The following is a 20,865-nucleotide window of genomic DNA, read 5'->3' as shown; positions in this document are numbered from 1 at the left end:
ATTAAGTGTGTTGCCTCTGTAGTGTTTCTTGAGGTTGTGCTCTGATGCCACTTCCCATCATTCACATGGTTCCAGAGGAAGAAATGAGTACAGATGAACAAGCCCATGTGAACCTCATGAAGTTCAACAAGGCCAAATGCAAGGTCCTGCAGATTGGTCAGGGGAATCTCCAATATCAGCACAGTCTGGGGGATGGATTGATTGAGAAGAGCCCTGCAGAGAAGAACTTGGGAATGCAAAATTGGATGTGAGCCAGCAATGTGTGCTTGCAGCCAAGAAAGTAAATTGTATCCTAGGCTGCATAAAAAGGAACACTGACAGCAGGTCAACAGAAGTGATTTTCCTCCTCTGCTATGGCTCTCATGAGACGCCACTTGGAGTACTGTGTCCAGCTCTGGGGTCCCAGTGCAAGAAAGACATGGGTTTGTTAGAGTGGGTCTACGGGAGAGCCACAGAAATTATTAGAGGGCTGGAGCACTTCTTCTATGAAGAAAGGCTGAAAGATTTGAGGTTGTTCAGGCTGGAGAAGAGAAGGCTCCAGGGAGACCGTATTCCAGCCTTTCAATATATGAAGGGGGCTTATAAGAAATACAGGGAAAGATTTTTTTATGACAGCCTGTAGTGACAGGACTGTTATAGAAAAAGTTTGATTAACTGTATTCTTTTCTGTGAATAGTCTCTTTTAGCACTAGTAGCACCCAGCTTGGGCTGTAACCTGAGAACTTAGAGGAAATAGAAGCCTTTCCTTGGATTTTATTTCATGGGATCACAAGGTGAGACCCTGTTCTGGTGGCCAGCGGGCATAAATTCAGAACAGGACAAGAGGCAACAATTTTAAACTGAAAGAGGGTAGATTCAGATTGAACGTAAGGAAGAAATGTTTTACAGTAATGGTCCTGAGACAACAAGTTGTCAGGAGAATTTGTGGATACCCCATTATTGGAAGTCTTCAAAGTCAAGTTGGACAGGGCTTTGAACAACTTGATCTAGTGAAGGATGGTCCTGCCCATGACAGGAGTTTGAACTAAATGAAACTCCTGCCATGACAGGAGTTTGGACTAAATTATCTTTGTCACTTCCAACCCAAACTGTGTTCTATGCTTCTATTTAAAAAATTGGTGTATGATTTTGTCCACAAGCTAGTGTTACGCCTGGTTTGCAGATTCAGTATCACACTTTAAAGGGAGCTGGAGCTCTTAAGATTTCATGTTGCCTGTTTGCCATAAGTAGGTGGTGATGTTCAGACTTTTTATTTCTCTAGGCATTATAAAAACACCTGGTTCAATTTTCTGATTAACAAAATTAAGTTATTTTGACTTCCCGGGAATTTTGTCAGCTGTTTACCAAAGAACAAAAATACATTCCTATGTAACAGTAATTGTCAATATAGTAAAGTGCAGTATAGTAACCAAATTCAAAAACTGGAGGGAGAAATTGTCTTCATTAACTGCTATACATTCCCTATATTTGTAATATGGATTCTAAGGAAATACAGTTTGAAAGCTGGCATTGTGAATTGTATTGTGACACTTGATTTGTAGCTCTCTGATAATGCATGCAATAGCGTAACTTCCGTTTCCTTTCTAGCCAGCACTGTTTGAGGAAGAGCTTAAATATACGACTTTCCCTGGTGCAGAGAAGTTGTTATTTTTTAGGGGACTAACCTGAAAACAAGGGTATTTCACAACTCTTTGGAACTCCACTATCAGTAACAAAATAAGGCAAGAAGCTACTTCCGCTTTGATGATAAGTCCTTGAAACTGCAGTAGAGGGAATAGTAGTTCTTTTGTGGTGTAATTTTAATTAATGCCATGATATATTTTTTAATTCCATCCAGGACAAGGTTTTTGGAATTGTATCCAAGGATTTGGGATGAGGGTGTGTGTGTACATGTTTAGTGAGGAAATTTAAATTGTTCAGCCATTTCAACTTAAATATCTGCTTCAATATTTTCATTCCCAACTATGTTGCCTTCCAGAGCTTCACACGCCTGAGAAAGTGATCCATTTCACCTCCCACAACACAGCTGTAGGTCCTCTGATCATAATGAACTTTCTCATAAGGAACTTATGTGTGGATGAAAGTGACAATTCAAATAAGCTGGTGTGAAATAGGAAAATTAGGAAAAGAAAGAATAAAAGTGTGGAAAGACAAGACGAGTTGAGGTAGTATGAAAGTGGAAAATATGAGTTAGAAAAGGGGTGCACTCAGTCCTTCCCAGGATTTTTTGTACAATGGGTTTCCTTTGTTAACTTTTAACAAATTCATTAAGAATTAATTAACAATTCTTCTTTAGACAGAATGTGTTTACACAGAAGTATAAGCTGGCTCAGGGACTGGGAGCAGCCCAGCTGTGGTAACACAGAGATGAAAAAGTTATTTTATATTACTTCCTGGAAAAATTTCATAGACTTTTTTAGCACAGCTAGGCCTTTATCAGGGGCCACATTAACCCATTTACAGCTAGTTCACATTTGGCTACATTGTGACTGATAAAGGTCTATCCTTATCCCAGCTTAAGGCACTATTTGCCAGAGTTCAAAATGATGTTTGAACCCCATGGAACAAATGGATTAGCAACACAGGTGTGTAGTATATGCAGCTCAGAGCATTTGAGTCCCTGTTGCCTTGTTAGTTCTGGTGTCAGCAATACTCAAGTGGTCATCTGAAGTGTCAGCTGACTAGTGAACTTTAAACATCACCTTAGTGGAGCTACAGCTCTACGCAGTTTGAGAACAGAGGGGAGGTACAAGCCAACATGGGAGCTGCAGCTGGAGCTAACACTGCAGTGGAGACCGCTTCTTTGTTGCATGCAGTTTTAAGGAGGGTTGTAAATGAGGCACAACTTTAAAATCCTGTTTAGATCATGCCTAGTTCTTCCTTTCAGTTTGCATTCTTCAATTTTTTATTTTTCTTTTATTGCAAGTGTTTTGATTTTCACTCTGTTTTTTTCTGCCATTCACATTTCCTTTTATCTATAATGAAGTCACTAATTTTTTTTTTTTCCTGAAGTCATCACTCACCAAAATAAGCCTTTCTCTTCAAAGGACGTCTGTCCATGAGCTGTCATAGCAATATCTGTCTTATCCTCTTCCAGCCATGTAAGTGCCTCTCTATTCCTTAGATTTGTCCTCTCCTGTAGAAGGAGTCACTATTATGTGAGAATTATTTTCAGAGGAATTTGAAACTTTTGGAAAATTTGGGGGAGTTTTGCTCAACACTTCTTTTTTTTTTATGTAGTGCATTCTCCATCTTATTTGTGGAGAGTAGCATATACCTTGCAATAACATTGCATTTGTAAGGCAAAGAGAAAGACTTGTTTGTCAGTATTCACAGAAAATAATTTACTGCATTTCTGACTTGTCCTCCTACAACATTGTTGAGTGGAAATGTATTTTTTACAAGTAAATTTCTCAGATTTCCAGGTATTATTAACAAAATAAGATATTGTTTGATGTATAGCAGACAATTTGAAATAATCCAAAATGCCCTTAAGCTAGTACATTCATAATGAAAAATGTCAGAATACAAGCTGTCTTCAAGGAGATTACTAAAAGAAATAAGAAAAATAGATAAACAGTGTCAGGCATTACTCATTAGTTTTTCTACACGATGTATAAAAGTTGTGGGTGACAGGAGACAAAACAGTGTATTTTGTGTTGATTTTGAGCAGTCTTCATTTAACTCTCTTAATATGTTAGTTTAGGCATCATACTGTATTATACTCTGGAAAAAAAAAAGCATTTTCTGTTTTATGGGTTTTAGTTACAGATTGCATAACTATGAAAATCTTGTTCTTCAGCTGGACTGAGGCAGCATGAAAAATAATACGTTTAAGAATTCAAAGACAATGTTGGAATGCAACAAAATATGAACAGAATTTTGAGGACATTATTTCAGTAAAATAGCTCACACACTACTGAGCTGTTATATCAAATTATTTCTCTTTATAGCAAATGCATACATGTGTTATCTTAGGTTTTGTGGGTGTATAATAAAATGTAATTGTTGAGAAACTATCTAAATGCAATACATTACCAGTATAATTATAAAGCTCTTAAAAAAAAAAAAGGAAAAAAAAAAGAGATATATTTATCAGTGCTCATAGAGAGTGAGAAAGAGCTGATTTAAAGACTCGAGTGTTATCTTGCAAAATGAAACTTTGCCCCCAAAGTCGAGGTAACCATCTGTGTCCATGTCTGATTCAAGTACTGTGTGGGGAATGAATTCTGATGCCTTTAAGTTCATTCGCTAAAGAATACCAAAATATCTGGCTAGAATAGCACCCTGAACTTTAATGGTTAAGGTGTTTAGGATGTATTTTGAACTGTGAATGCCATGTGGCTTCTTTTACAACAGGACAGGCTTGACTTTTTCAGGTAGCAAGTGTGAATCTCATCTATGACCTAGTCAAATAAAAGGAATATTTTCCATCACTGCAGAAAGAATCTTGAGCTAAATTAATTCATGATGCTAAAGAATTCAACTCTGCTGAAGTGAATGTTGTACCGACACACAACATTCTCCTTAGCTGTAGAGAACTGCTTCCGGTTTTCTATTACCAAGCTCATACTTCCATAACTATTCTGGCTGTCTTCTGATCAAACTTTTCTCTAGTTCCCTGGTAGCCAGTCTCCAAAGGTACTGGAAACTGGACTTTTCTCATATGACTATTTAAAAAGATCCTGCTGCATATAAAAGGGGAAACACAGATGTGTGCTGGAACCAGTATAATAGTAACAGAAAATATGTTAATGTCTTACTTCTAAATTATTTTCAAGGTAATTCATCATTAACTGTATGAATTCTTTTAACGTTAGGAAAGATTCAAAAAGCAGATCCCTATTTCCAATAAAGATTTAAATGTTCTTCTTACTAGTCATTTGGATTTTCAAGACATTCTGTTTCCTTAAAAACTGCTGAAACAGACTCTTATAAATGGTAGCACACTTCCCCCCTCCCCCTCTTCTTTTTTTTTTTTTTAATATATATATTAAGAACCTTATCCAAAGTGCTGGAAAGTCTTTCCCTTCAGTACAGAGGCTTTGGGCTCTGGATCAACCCATTTTTTTATAAACGGCAGTTCTTTTAAAAACAAGTGGTTATGTCTTCCAGTTATAATGATTTAATCAATATTGGGATGTGTATGACCACATATCTTGAAGACTACTTCATTAGGACTTGGGGGTTTCCAGTGTAGCTTATTCATGGTCATTTTTCAGTCCTCAGCAATTCCGAAATACTGTTTTAGCTCTTACAAAACTTGATTAACATTTCTATTTGTTTTTTCCTAGTGAGAAATCAAGAACCAGTTGCTATAGATTTTAAGCATTTGTTACAGTTCTACTACAGCTGGTCTTGGTAATCTCCTTAAATTTCTTCAGTTATTTTTTTGAAATCACCAAATTCTCAATAGTTGCATTTTCTTACATTCTCCTTTATGAACAGAGAGAAGCAGCAGCTGGAAGACAAGCAAAAGTAATTGACTAGTGGCACAGTTGGTTCTTACCAGAATCTTCAGTTAATTACACGGTTCAGTTTTGGCAGCTGATAAAGATTTCTTCCCTGAAAATGTAGATTGATTGCAGACTTGTACCCAGTCTCATCTCATTTATGAATCTTCATTATATCTTTTTCTAACTGCATAACAAAAAAAGAGTCATGTAGTGTACAAACAAATCCACCACCTACATGTAAAGACAGCAAAGCCCTAAATTTACCTTAGAATGAGAAACAATTCTAAGTAGTCATGCACTTAGATTCATTTCAGTATGTCTCCTACTTTGGTAGGATAATGGTGCATTAGCCAGTTATATCTCTGATTATATCATAGATGGATTTTGTATTCCAACAGTGAATGCAACTCCTACATTTGCCAATAGCAATGTTTGATGTATTTTTAAATCTTCAGAGTTCACATAAGATTAGAGGGTCTGTTCTTTTCCAGTGTTGTTCTTAGCTGGGAGGCTTTTTCTTTCTTAGCCTGTGACAGAATGACAGAAAAAAGTGAATATGCTAGAAGTGCAGGTGACCAAAACTAGCACTGTTTGCATCATGAGGTGCATGTTTTTCTTCCTCCTTTGCTACCGTACGGTGTTCTGTAGCCCTTCTTACAAAGTTTAATGACACTATCAAACATAAAATTTGTCTTTTTTTGTGTGTGTCTGATACTGAGTGAACACATTACCTAGTTCAGTAACATCTAAAGCTGTTAGTTTCTAAAAGTACGTTGCACTTGCTGTCAGAAGAGGTTATATATATTTCTTAAGAAAATTCAGTGGGCAGTTGTAACCACATAACAAATGGTTGGCTTCCTGTGCAGACAGTTGTGAAATGCCTGGCCTTAGCATCACACTTGGCAGTGATAGCATAGCCCTCATAGCATGCAGTATCTTAGGTCATTAGCAATGAAGTATTTAAATCTATCTGTAGATATATCAGTGAAAGTTCACCTCTGTTATTCCACCAATAGTAATGTGAAGCTAATGGAAAGAATGCTAATTATAAAGTATCTCATTATTTGTTTCCCTTATTCACTTACTTTTTTGTTAGCACAGATGAAGTAAATATTTTTTGTCTGTCTGGGGTTTTTCCACATTCTTCCATGGAGCACTGAAAAAAGTTTGTTCATAAAATAATGCAGTGAGCCCACTGAAATAGAGGGAGAAGTAAGGAAGAAAGAGAAGGCTATGCAATAAGGCAGACCTCTGTGTAGGAGGGTCTAGTTAGGGGAAGCTGGATATGTTTCAATGTTAGTAAAAACAGGGAGGATGTGAATCACAGCTTGCACATTTTCAACACACCACTGTCTAAGGCATAAAAAGGCAATTGTATTGGCTCTGAGGAGGAGCAGCTTGCCTGTTTTGTTCACAGAAGATCTGAAATAAGACTGCCAAGATTTAAGACAAAAAAAAAAAGGAGACATAACAAAGCAAGATTTCTCCTTCCTGACTTTCAGAAATATATTATACCTTGCTTCATGTAGATTGAACAGCTTTTGGTCCCCCTGACATACTAGTGGCATGTGAAAGCCCTGTGGATGGATGGAGCGTTAGATTGGAAGTAATAAGGTTGTGCCTGACTTACCTCCGCATTTGTAGCAGATGTTACAAATGTCATAACATGAACCTTTGGGATCAGACTGGAAAAAAAAGCAAGACAACAGATGTAGGCCTCTTAGTTTTACCAGCAAGTATAGTCTGACACTATATAACACTGTTCTGACTTGATGTTAATACCCTGTCCTCCTCCTGAGAACAGAATCAGTGACACTAACCATTTCTGTAGCACCGAAGTGGGAAAGGGGTGACAGCAGGTTTTTTTCCCAGATTAAATTACAGAGGAATTTTAATACTAGTTTAAAAATAAGATAATAGAACTATTACTCCAAAAGGTGTTTTATTGTTATATCTAAATAAGTTACCTATATTCATCACTCATTTCTGGGGGGAACTGAATTTTAAGGAATTTCTTCATGCTACCATGGCATTTACGCATTTTTCCATTGGTAAAGTCAAATCTTGCAGAGTGGACATTTATCTAAACCACTTCTAAATTCCTAGGATTTTAAACCCTCAATTCACCCTGTCTTTGTCGCTCTCCCTTGCCTCACACATCTGTCACTACTTTGCCTCTTTCTCTTCCATACTTCTGTAGACTTTTTTCCCATCTCTTTACAGCAATTGGATTTCCTGGGAAGGTCCTATCTCACATTATTACTGAACCCAATTTAATTAAAGCTACAGTAATATTTAAAGCATCTTTTACTTGCAGCTGTCTCCACCAGCACTTTCTCAGCTACCCCATCTAATTTTTTGACAGTTTTGAAAATATTTTTGTGCTGCTTTTCACATTGCCTCTTATTTGTGACTCTTCCTTTCTGAACTGAAATGTAAAGCCATTTTTCTCGCTTCTTTAAGACTGCTACCATCTAATAATAATTAAAATGGTTGAAGAATAGATGGGAGTTATCTGCTTCTTATATCTATTTGTGAGAGTGCAATATAAGTGAACAGTCTTTATTAGGATCACAGTTATGCTTACATTCTGTATAAATTCCTCCTCCTCCAAGATTTTTAGGAGCAAAAGGCATTACTGTAAATATTTGTAAAACAGCCAGTATAAAGTGAGTTTAGTTCTAGGAAGTAGCTCTAATTCAGTTGTATCAGAGACAATGGTCCCCTCCATATCAAAATGCATTTTGCTGCCTTAGTAGAGAAACTAATAGCTGGAGTGAATGTTAATATTTACCCATATTTCATTTTTGGGTGGTATAGTTATTTTTCTGGAAATTATGTATTCTTTGCTTTCAGCATTGTCCTCTACATGGTGGAGGCTGCATGAAGTTATTCCTTCTCCTGTTTCTCAGGAGTATTGGCCAGTATTCCTGTATTTCATGGGAGGGGAAGAAAATTAATGCAAGAGTGCAGGCCCTTGTATTTTTTCCCTGTGCTTCAATTTAAAGCAGTGGTGACTCTCTCTGCCACATCACTCCCTCAGGTGCTGCCATTCTTGAACTGGAGGCTTAGCCCTCTCCCTGAAGAATTTCATTGTCAAGGAGAAGAGTGGGGGTTCTCCCATGAAGAATTTTAATCACCCTGTCTGTAGCCCTTTTGAAGGAGGCACAATAGTTCCTATAGTAACTACTACAGTGTGGGAGAAAGGCCAGTGCTCCTGCCCCCAGCCACAGATGGAGAACTCTCTTTGCTTAGATGACTGGAAATTCTTGCACAGCAAAAGCTTCATCCTTCACAGTGAAAAGAAAAATCTCTGAAATAAACTCTTAAAATGTACAAGTACTAATTAAGAAACACTGCGAGTTACCAAGTGGAGAACATAAAAATCTCAAATATACTTATTTTTAAGGTGTGTTTAATTTTCATTCTTAGGGGGTTTAATTTTCAGAAATTCAGAAAAGAAAAAAAAAAAAAGGAGAGAGACATTTAGGACCTAAGAAATCTTGTCTACTCCTCCAATCTCCCCTACCCTCCACCCCCCAGAGAACAAATCCTGTGGGAAGGAGCAGACCTATAAACCAAATGAAAATAATTGGGAAAAGAAAAGGAACAAGCTCATAAAATAGGTGAAAACTTACACTAAGTCAGCCACTTATGTAGTTTCACTTGGAATAATTTTCAAGGGCAGGACACATTCAAATCCATTGATTCCAGTACTATTAATGGACTATATACTATCTGCTTTTCTGACAACATTTTAATTTAATTGGATTTAAGTTATTGAAACTAAAAATGCTATTAATAAAAGTTTAAAAATGTTAAGCAACCTACATTTGGAAAAAAAAAACAAAAAACCCAACCTAAAATCTTTTAATTCCTGAGGTTTTGATGGATCATCACGGATGAGCAACTAGAAATAATAAAACACCTGTAATCATGTTACATATAATTTTCTTGAGTATATTCTTGATAGCTACTTAGATATTCCATGGAAAGTTTTGGTTTACTTTCTCAGCCATGGATTCCCCACTAATGAATATGTGCTCTGTACCAGTGACTGGAAGATGGATGTGTAGAATAATAGGCATTCGTGTACACAAAAACCAGATTTGGAATATCATTGTTAGCTTTGTAAGTTGATTATCATATATTGCATTATGCATCTTACATGTAGTCCTTTGTGACAAATTTGTTCGGATACTTAGTTGGTAATGGCACAGCATTAATGATTCCCGTAACTTAACTAAACTAAGATAAAATACCTTTTCACATATGTTGCAACTCCATTGGAGATTTTTTTCTGTTTCCCATCTGTGAAGGTGGATAACATGCGTAAGTTTTGGCTCATATGATGGCTTATGGTGAGGTAGACATCATTTAATTTCTTTGGATGCCTTTTTCAAATCAGAGGGCAGATTCTCTGCTTACATCATGCTGGTTGATTATCATTCAGCTCATTTTAGATCAGGATCTGAATACATATCATCTATGCCTTATGTTCTCTACATACATGTTAGGCAGAGGAGTTTACTCTTGCTGGAAATTTCTTTCAAAACTTAGAATCAGTCATAAATGGGAGAGCAAAGACAATCAGTGGGAAAAAAAGCATACCCATTGCAAGGTATTAGGTATGCAATAGAAGAATAAATTTAAAAAAGAGCTGCTATGGACATTAGCATATATAAATACTGGCAATTCTTTCAGAGCCTAATGTTGTCCTTCCCTGACTTTGCATCTTCTGTTGTTCAATTCAGCCCCTCAGTCAGTGTCTCTGTCTTTTCTATAACATGGCTTTTAAGCATTTCCAAATTACTTTTTATGTCTCATAGGAAAGCCACAAGATTTTAAGATGACATCTACCCTCTTCCTGTAAAACCACCCTTATCATCACATTCACCAGCAGTGTTCTTTCATGAGCATTTGGGGTTGTTCCTAGAAATAAAAAAGACACATTTTCATGTAGATTCTACTTTACACCAGGGTAAATGTATTCGAAAGTGTATTGTCATTTCTATAGACCTTTTTTCTACTTTGAAACAAAAAAAAATTAAACTCAGGAATATAATACTTAAAAGATTATAGCCACACTCATGCAGTGAACTGTTTTGCACATAGAGTCATCTGGAACAATTCAGACAATTGTACTTATGCTGTGGCGAACTGGTAATTGTGCTGGTGATATGTGCTTTTACTCCCAGTCATCAAGAAATACTGCTTCTGCTTAATTAGAACTCTGTCTTCACTAGTAGAAGGTCACAGTGAACATCAGCCTTTGGTCATTCAGTGGTCCAATATCTTAAAAGTGAGTTTAAGAGGAGATACTCTCTCTTCAGGATGCATAGAAATTGTTGTTAAGTATTCTACATTTTTCTTTTCCATAGTTTCCCATTCTTTCTAGCACAATTGTGAATGCTCTTGAGATTGCATAAAGCATGCTTAGACTTCTCACGACACACTGAAAGGGATGTGGTTCTTCCTTCACCTGATGCATAGCCAGATTAGTCATTGAGGGAGGAAATTTACAGAGGAATTACTGAGCAGTTAGAATTTTTTCCTTGTTAATAGCTTGTGGAATAATACTATGCCAGGAATAGACATGTCAGTCTGAATAGTAAAAGCCATGGTCCAATTCCATAGAAAGTAAAAGATTTTAGTAGACAGATTCCACTGCTCCAGCAGGACAAAGTACATATGTGAAATCAATCTGTCTTCTTGTCACTATTAAAAGTCAATATTTAATACAAATATTGGTGCAGTCAACTTTTTAATTAACACAACTATTGTGCATTCACACCTTAAACCTTGCCAATTAAATGTACAGTACAAAATACGACCACATATGAAAAAGCTGATTTAGAGATGTTTGTTTATACCACTAAAATAGGAGAAGCGTAGAATTTCACATGGGTTTGGAACTTGTTTCCGTTGTGACTCCTGTTGCAGTTGGGTACACATGCTTAGGCCTTTGCCATATCCTCATTTCCCCTACTTTCTATTACTCATATAAAGAAATTTATTTCACACATGCAGTATTTTGTTGCTGTAAAGGGCCTGCATTTGAAACAGAATCCACATTTAAAATAAAAGTGCATCCACATCTTTAGGTCTATGAAGGTTGTTGAGCTGCTTTGATTTATAGTTGTTGCGATATAAATCCTAAATCCCTTGCTTTCCAAGATGTCCATGAGCAGCTGAGCTGTGTCAGCTGATGGTTCCATCCACAGGGTGAGAGATTTAGAGGTGACTGACTGTGGCTTGTGCGATGGAAGCCAGTTCAGTATTTATAGTTTATGTTTTGAAATTTTAGAATAAAATAACATCATGGTCTGGTTTTTAATCCAGCCACTTCAGTCTGTGTCTTTCACCTATCGTCTTGCCACCAATCTATTCAGAACAAATAAGAAGCTTTGTGCTGTGACTGGCCTGTGAGATTGCCATGTTTTTGAAAGGTATCAATGTGGTATGCATTTGTATACTCAAACCAGTATATTTCTTCTGATGCAGATAGGTATTGAGAAATCTTGAAAGCTCAAGCAAGTAAAAAAATGAGGCAATGAAGTCAGAAGGTGAAATAAAATAAGTTTGTTTCTCTTATTGTATATTTATCCCAATATTCTTGTCTCATTCCTCAAAATGTGAAGAATGATAGGGAAATTAATGAAATACAGAAAGTGCATATATAACATCTATTCAGTTACCCAAAAAGAGTTGCAGTATGGCTACCGGAATAATAATGGTTTTCTGTGTCACATATTTATGCTGGTTGTAAAATTAAGAACTGTCATTACAACCCCACATCACCTAAGTGCAAGACACATAAATCCAACAGTTCTACTACTATAAAAATGTCAATGAACTGAATGGCGTGAAAGTACTAAAAGATATTTGTCTACATGTATACCATCCACTAGGATGCAGGCATTGACAGAGGATTTAATTCGCAAATTTTGAAGCTAAGATTTTGACCCTCGTGTTTTCTAGTTAACTCACTGACCTTGAAGTGTCTTCATTCTAGCTATAGAACTGGGAGTGTTCCCAGTATGAAGAACTGTTGATTTACCTGGAAACATCAATGAAGTTAAAGATACTGTTTTAAAAAGTGTTGCACAGTCTTCATGCACTTTATTCAAGTTATGATACTCCCATGCTAGAAAACCTGAAATTAGCATCACAAAGCTGGATTCAATATGAAACGGATACACTTTAAAATGCTAAGGGATTGTAAAGGAAGGATATGGGCAAGAAACAGAACAGTATTTGGAAGGCTAATTCCAAATGGTGATGTGTTCAGACAATGTGTCAAAAATATAACACAGTCTAGATGGAAGAATGAAAGGATCTAAAGGATTTCAGGGAGGTTTTTGTGGTTTTGAGGTTTTTTTGCTTTTTGCGATGCTCTGATGAAGACTACCATCTAGCAGGCCAAAACTGTGAATTTGCTTTTTGTTTCTGATAGATTCTAAATGAAATGACCATAAAAAGTACTAACTGATAGCAATCATAATGGGCATACTGATAATCTTTACAGTGTTATATATTTTGTTTTATTACCACAACTAAAGCTAAAGTTTTTCTCAGAAATATAGGTACAACTCCAGTTCAAGCAAACATTTGATACCATAGCTGAAGGCAGAGTAAGGACAAAAGAAGGATTAGTTTGTGAGGTGGGCTGATGCCAACCTCATGAACTTTAACCATGCCAGGTGCAAGGTCCTACACCTGGGTCGGAGCAATCCCAGGCACAGCTACAGGTTGGGCAGAGAAGAGATTCAGAGCAGCCCTGCGGAGAAGGACTTGGTGGTGTTGGTTGATGAGAAAATGAACATGGGCCGGCTTCAGTGTGTGCTTGCAGCCCAGAAAGCCAACCATATCCTGGGCTGCATCAAAAGGAGCGTCACCAGCAGGTCAAAGGAGGAGATCCTGCCCCTCTACTCTGCTCTTGTGAGATCTCACTTGGAGTATTGTGTGCAGTTCTGGTGTCCTCAACATAAAAAGGACATGGAACTGTTGGAACAAGTCCAGAGAAGGGCCACAAGGATGCTCAGGGGACTGGAGCACCTCCAGTGCTGGAGTATGAAGACAGGCTGAGGAAGTTGGGGCTGTTCAGCCTGGAGAAGAGAAGGCTGCGTGGAGACCTCATGGCAGCCTCCCAGTATCTGAAGGGGGCCTATAGGGATGCTGGAGAGGGACTCTTCATTAGAGAATGTAGTGATAGGACAAGGGGTAATGGGTTAAAGCTTAAATAGGGGAAGTTTAGATTGGATATAAGGAAGAAGTTCTTTACTGTAAGGGTAGTGAGGCACTAGAATGGGTTGCCCAGGGAAGTTGTGAATGCTCCATCCCTGTCAGTGTTCAAGGCCAGGTTGGACAGAACCTTGGGTGAGAGGGTTTAGTGTGAGGTGTCCCTGCCCGTGGAAGGGGGTTGGAACTAGATGATCCTAAACTCCTTTCCAACCCTAACTATTCTATGATTCTATCTTAAAGTCTGTCTGCAAAAAGGAAAATTAAAGCTAAGTTGCTAAAAAGTTTAAAGGATTTGGGGTTTAGTTTGTTTTTTTTTTTTTATGAAATCAGTATTTCTGTTTTTACCAGGCATCGCTACAGCTATAAAAAAGATGAGAATGCAAAGAGAGCAAAGTGATTTAGAATCAGAAGACTGATATAGAAAAATATATGACTGACTCAAGTACCTAAAGCTTGTAGAAGAATAATATTATGCTGACATGTCTGGTTAGTTATTATACTAACAGAACTTCAAAAATCAAGTAGTTGGTCTGTTTCTAGCTTCACTTGTGGTGTAAAGCAGAAGTCTTGAAGAAGACTTTTCAGTTGTCAGCATCTATGTCCTTGAATACCTTCAGAGAAAAGAGGAGGACTTATAAAATACTCACTCTACAGCAGTCACCATTTGTTATTATGAGCTATTGCCTCAGTCTATTAGCTATGATGTCACCTGTTTGCCCAGTATAAATAGCCTAGAATTTCCTCCAAGGAAATTATATGAAGCATCAATAAGGAACAGCATTGCATTTTTAAGTCAATATGACTATTGTTACTCGGCATTTATCTTTTCTTACTGATACCATATTTGGCAGCAAATATCATAAAAGACTGTGAAATTGTTGCTCTGTGTTTTGTTTTCCTTGGTGTTAAATTGGTCTGTTCATTAATGGCAGTCATCCATTCTTCTTGGTTCAGTGGCTCCTTGGTATTTTGTTTTTCTTATTGTGCTTTGTAAAGATAGCAGTACGTAAAGATGCATTAGTGCTGTTATGGTTCCAGAGGCAGTTGACCATCAGAATGTTTGGATAGAAATGTTTTTGTACACACTTTAAAAAGGTACAGAATGAACTTCACCTCACTGCTGTGGATATACCTGGCTTTGGCACTAAGACAGAAAAGCAAGGAAAGGTTCCTGCAACCCTGTGCTCTCTTTTGTGCTCTAGCTTCTTTGGTCCTGTGGCAAAGACAACCTAGACCTAAGAAGAAATCTCAGCTTATGTAGAATTCTGCATTTGATTATACTTGTTTCGATTGCTGGCTTGTGTGCCTGGCATAGAGAGTTTAATGAAATATTAAGTTTGATTTCTCAATCCTTTTGTAGTCACTGCTGCCTTTGAAACACAACTGCTTATTAATCACTTCGTACGTTTAAACTGTGTAGTTTAAATGCAGACTCTGATATTTCAAGTGCCTATTTCAGCAGCTAACTTGGATATCTGGGTTACTACAATGCTTCCCTATGCCAAGCAATAACTTTGATATCTCAGATGTGTTTACAAATATTGACATTTTAATGTTGTATTTACTTCCTTTAAGTTTCAAATAAGATAACATATAAGGATAAATTTCTCATATCTTCCTAACACCTAAGTAATATTTAGATCTTATCACTACATTCCAAAGCATTTACATTATGTGTAGCCTCTTTTTTCAATAAATTTTTTCACTAAATTCTGCATGCTGTCATCACCACGTACACAAAGACCTTCTACAGGAACTTGGGATATATTTGAATAAACAATAAATTTCCAGAGTTCTTGGATATTTAAATGTATTATTTTAATGATCCTTTAATAGTTCAGATTTTAGTCACTGAAAATTACATATCAATTGTATTTACAACATGCAAGGCAAATTTGAAATTAGCACTGGTGTATAAAATTCAAAACATATTTAAATAGTTAATGTCAGATGGTATGATCAGGGTGCATTTGAAATGAATGTGCAGAACTTTGCAACATAACTGTTTTTTATTCAGTTATAGGTGCCCAGCGCAGAAGAAGTCCCAGTGCCCTTGCCATTGAAGTATTTGAATCACATTTGGGAAGTCATATTTTACAGGTAAAAAAATGGCTTTTCCAAGAAAAATAAAAATAATTATCTAGTCATATTTCTGTCAATAACTTCTATAGTATTGTTTTCAGCTCTACTGTTAATGAGATTTTAAAAATTTTTTTAAGCTCATATTACCTTCTTTTTAGAAAGCCCTTCTTTGGAAGAATGTTAATGAGACGGAGGGCAAGTATTATTTAGCTGAATCACAATATTTTGTTGTTTAGAACTGTACAGTAGGTTTTTGCCCGTATGTATTTTTGTGTGTGTACAAAACAGGATTTTGTGTTGGTGACTTCATTTGCCTTATGTGTCACATAGAGATTTAGGGCTTTTTCCCCCCACTATGGTTTATGAGCACGGCTTTCCTCCCTGATTTCCCACTTGTCACAATTATATATCACAAATTCTCAATTTGTAAAAGAAAAAATAAACAGCATCATGCCTCTTAGGTCTCTTTAGCTCTGAGATAAAAAAATAATCTGATATTGTCAAAGAATCACACTGTAGAATTTGTTATATTCCAGGAAGATTAAACAGAAAACAATGACCTGGTGGAAATATTCCTATGCATGCTTTGTTTTTTCAGGGTTATTACAACCATTTTTAGGTTGCAGTAATCAAATGTGTAGTAGATGTGGTTAAGAACAAAATGTGTTTTGTCAGCAAGGTGAAACCACAGCACTACAGAAATAAAACCCACATATTCTTTTCCAAGTGTGACATTGAGGAGCTGCCTTTACTTAGCAATGAACACAGCTTCTCCATGCAAATATATTGCTTGGTATATTATCTTTTGAGAGGTATGAAAGAGGTAAATTAGGATATTATCATGAGAAATATTCCACTTAATTTGAAATGATTGAGAGCTACCTCTCTGTACTAACTCAGCTGTGGCATTCAAAAGCACTGAGGATAGCATCAGGTTTTTCACATCCTTATAAAGTAACTAAATGCAGAATAGCAACAAAAATAATTTTAGGAAAACAAGAAATTAATTACTGTAATGAATTTTTTTTTGGAACAAAAATTATGAATGAAGTAACTTACCTAGTTGTACGCCCTTGGCAGAGGTCTAGGGGAAGGTTTAGATTCTGTGAGCAAATACTTGTGTTATAGTTGCTGTATCAAAGATACCTGTACCAGTATCTACAGTGCTGTGTTTGCATATAAAACAGAAATGCTGTTATGCAGTCTCATAAGCGTAGAAAAAATGAAGAAAATTGTGATATTTCAGTTTATGCAATTTGTCAGTGTGCTGTTTTGGGTATGTAAACATGTACTATATATCCTACAGGTGTGGGGTTTTAAATGTGAATTATAACAAATATTTAGATAAAACCTTGTTGAGACAGATTTATATACACTCCTTAGGTATTATGCATGACTATGAATGAAAATGAAAAAAGCCTATAATGGACACTTAAAAAAATACTTGACATTTCAGTTTTTCACTTACCTCACATTAAAACAATTAGTGATTTTTTACTTAAGTCAGGTTCCCCTTTTGGTTTTGGTGGGGTTATTTTGGGTGGGGCTTTTTTTGTTGTTTTGTTTTTGTTTTGGGTTCTTTTTTGATTGGTTAGTTGGTTGGTTTTGGTTGGTTGTTTTTTTTTCTATGTGATAAAGTGTTTTCAGGATATAATTTAATCATGGTACTAGCAAAAAAACCTCCTGTATTGCACTCATAATTGAGGATTTTCAGTCAAAATCACCATCAGCATTATATTAAATATCTGTTGAGGTGTGGCCTTTTCAGAGAGGGTGGTGCTTTTACCAAATTACTCCCATTAGTCTCTCAATTAATAGAAAGTTCCACTCTGACATTTAAAAGAGGATAGACTGTTGATGGATAAAGGACAAAATGAATTAATAATGGTGGCAAGTTTATCATGATATGTTAAAATCTTGCCTTATTTTAGCAGAATAATCAACACTTGGAGAGAAAGTCTAGGTCGTGCATTTAAATGTGCCACTTTTAACAGATCTGAACAAACTTCAGAGTATTCTCTTGTGGCCATATACATAGATAATAGAAAGATAATCTCCAGAAGACTGATTTTTAAAACAACAGTGGGACAGAATCTGTGGTGTAATATAATTATAACAAGTTCTCATTTAGTCTGCTGCTCCTGGAAATGATTTCCAAAGCAGTATTGTTGTAAGTACTGTTTGCAAGTGAAATAAACAACCTTGATTATACCTTGGGAATACCTGTGTTTGATTTCAAAGTCTGCTGAGGAAGTTGAATTAATATTTAGTTTGTTTAATCCCTTTTGCTATTAATATTTTGAAGACTGGGTTAAGTGTAAACTCAGAAATTAAGGAGCCTCTCTAATCCTTCTAATATTTTCATACTTCAAAATTTATTGACAGACATGAGAAGCATAATACAGTATGTTTAAGAAAAATGGTTATAGTTTGTTTATAATAATGTTGTAAAAACAGAAATGGTGGCGCATCTTGTGGTATTTGACATCTTGATTCTACAAGTAAGTAGCATCAGTTAGTCATGTCAGAAAATTTCCAAGCCACAGCCGGTTGATATTTATCATTTGGGGCCTGCAAGGATGCCAAAGAGAGTTTCTTCATCAGGGACTGTAGCAACAGAACAAGGGTTAAACAGGAGACATTCAGGTTAGCTATAAGGAAGAAGTTCTTTACTGTGAGGGTGGTGAGGCACTGGAACAGGTTGCCCAAAGAAGTGGTAAATGCTCTATCCCTAGCAATGTTCAAGGCAAGGTTGCACAGAGCCTTGGGCAACGCGGTCTAGTGTGTGGTGTCCCTGCCCAAGGCAGCGGGGTTGGAACAAAATAATCTTGATCTAAGGTCCTTTTCAACTCTAGCCATTCTATAGTTCTGTGATCATGCCAAAGAGATTCCCACAGTAGGTTTGAAGCCAAAGATGCTATCCACTGTGTGCTTATGGAAAAAAGACACCACAAAACATGAATGCCCAAATGCTATTTATCAGAATCTTCATATTTAAAAGTCTTTTAAATGTTTACCAAGTAAATCACCTGAATGATGAACCATAGAAATGCTTGTAATAGAGGATAAAAAATAGATGTTGGCAATAAGTTAATTTTAGACAAGGGTTTTGATTTGCCAAATTGTTTTATCTTCCACATTCTTCTTCTGGGAAGTGGTGTTATAATGAGAAAAGACTTCTAGTAAAGATATCTTCAGTTTTACATGTATATATGTATATATTATGTTTGTTTATTAAATAAATCCAGTAAAAAAATATTGCTTCTGGTACCTGCCATTCAAAAATTTGGCTGAATTGTTTGGCCTGATCGTGAAAATTAGCAAGAAGATTATAATTTTTTTCACGGCCCCTGGATTTTTTCTGTAACTTCATTGCTATTGAGAAGGTGGGGAAAAGGGTCAGTAACCCCATATTCTTCATATAATCAGGAATGATCAGGAAATGTAGAACTAAATATAGAGAAAAGGGAAAGTTAGTGAATATATTTGCATATGCAAATTAGCTTAATTGATACTGCTTGCCTCTACAGGGATTTTTCATTACAAACTGGAGTGCTACATTGTTCAGCTCATATTGAGTAATTTAGTAACTAATGAGACCAGTTTGCACTAATTTGCATATGATAAATGAGCTTAATTGCAGTAAATAACTTGGAGGCATAATTACTTAATTTTCCTGTGTTGCATGGCTTTTAAGTTCACGTATGAAGAACTCAAGATAATTTTGCATATTTAAATTAGTTGCTTTTAAAATTCTTGAACAAAAAAGAACACACCTTACAATTTGAACTGTAAAACAATTAAAAGTAAAATGTATAGTATTTTAAAATAAAATTTAGTATTTTTTAAAAAATTATTTCTTCCTTTAAAAATGCCTTATTAAGGAATAAATCCTTGGATTTGAACGCAATGCAATAGTTATAAAAGTGGAATAGAATAGATGGATGGCATTAGTAATAATAATATAACTGTGTATCTGAACTGTAGGTAGCAGTACACGGTTTGTATGTCTGCATACAAAAGTGGTAACTTTCATAATTGCATTCTTTGCTTCAGCAGTGACTGTTCAACTGTTAAGAAGCTGTAACACTTTCATATAGCATATGCTACTGTACACAGTGACTTAGACACTAGTTGCCTTAAATATACTGTGTCCTACCTCTACCTAGTTTTGTGTGAAGAAATCCTTAAATCTTAAAGATACTGAAGTGTCAGTGCAACAAAGATGTCTTTCCCTTTTCTTTTCTTCTTTTTTCTTTTTTTTTCTTTTCTTTTCTTTTCTTTTTTCTTTTCTTTTTCTTTTTTTTCCTTTTTTATTTTCTTTCTTTTCTTTTCTTTTCTTTTCTTTTCTTTTCTTTTCTTTTCTTTTCTTTTCTTTTCTTTTCTTTTCTTTTCTTTTCTTTTCTTTTCTTTTCCTTTTCTTTTCTTTTCTCTTTTTTCTTTCTTTTTTTTCTTTTTTTTTTTGACTTTTCTTGGTAGACTTTTGATAGAATTGATAGAATTAAGATACTGAATTAGACAGGGGAGAAAATCTCAAGTACCTAACTACCAATCTCATGAACAGTGAGATTTGTTGTGCACCCGTGATTTACAAGTGGATGACAATCACTGAATTCTCCATCTGTGCTGTAAAGGGGCCCGTCTACGTTTCTAGAAGCTTTTCCTAAGACTTCTTGAACATTGTCTTGGGAATTTTGAGACTTACATTTACCTTGTACTTTTTATTGTACCTTTTTCTCCCATAAAGAAAATACTTTGTGATGAGCGAAGTTCATCGTAACAGCAGTATCAAATTCAAGAGGGGAAAAAAAGTCAGGTTCCTATTAAGATGAAAGGAAAGGCAACCTCAGCACACATATTCTGACCTTATTAGCTGTTTTCTTCATTGTCATTGAGTCAAAAGCCACAAGATACAAACCACTTAGCTTGGATGGAGGTGTTTACGATTCAGACTTTCGGATGTATACCAGATCCTGTACTGGCTATACATTTGTTTCAAGATGACCCAGTAAGGTCAACTGTAGTATGCAGAAGGGCCTGTAAGCCCTTGTTTTACTTCCTACCAGCCTTTAGATCATCACAG

At 36.1% G+C, this 20,865-nt stretch overlaps 1 protein-coding gene across 4 annotated transcripts in view; it reads left to right on the top strand.

Moving 5' to 3' along the window:
- The window catches only part of NPAS3 (neuronal PAS domain protein 3), a 607,513-nt gene that overhangs the window by 294,769 nt on the left and 291,879 nt on the right, over positions 1–20,865 (top strand). For all 4 annotated transcript variants that reach the window (XM_057428644.1, XM_057428645.1, XM_057428647.1 and 1 more), the window contains one exon: positions 15,718–15,800. In XM_057428644.1, the coding sequence (XP_057284627.1) occupies positions 15,718–15,800 (83 nt within the window). The remainder of the gene's footprint in view (positions 1–15,717; positions 15,801–20,865) is intronic.

Source organism: Pezoporus wallicus, unplaced genomic scaffold (assembly GCF_028554395.1).
Source record: "Pezoporus wallicus isolate ANWC-B61680 ecotype Strahan unplaced genomic scaffold, APGP_CSIRO_Pwel_v1 contig_3486, whole genome shotgun sequence".
NCBI classification, from domain to species: Eukaryota; Metazoa; Chordata; class Aves; order Psittaciformes; family Psittacidae; genus Pezoporus; species Pezoporus wallicus.
This window is presented reverse-complemented; position numbering and strand designations above follow the sequence as displayed.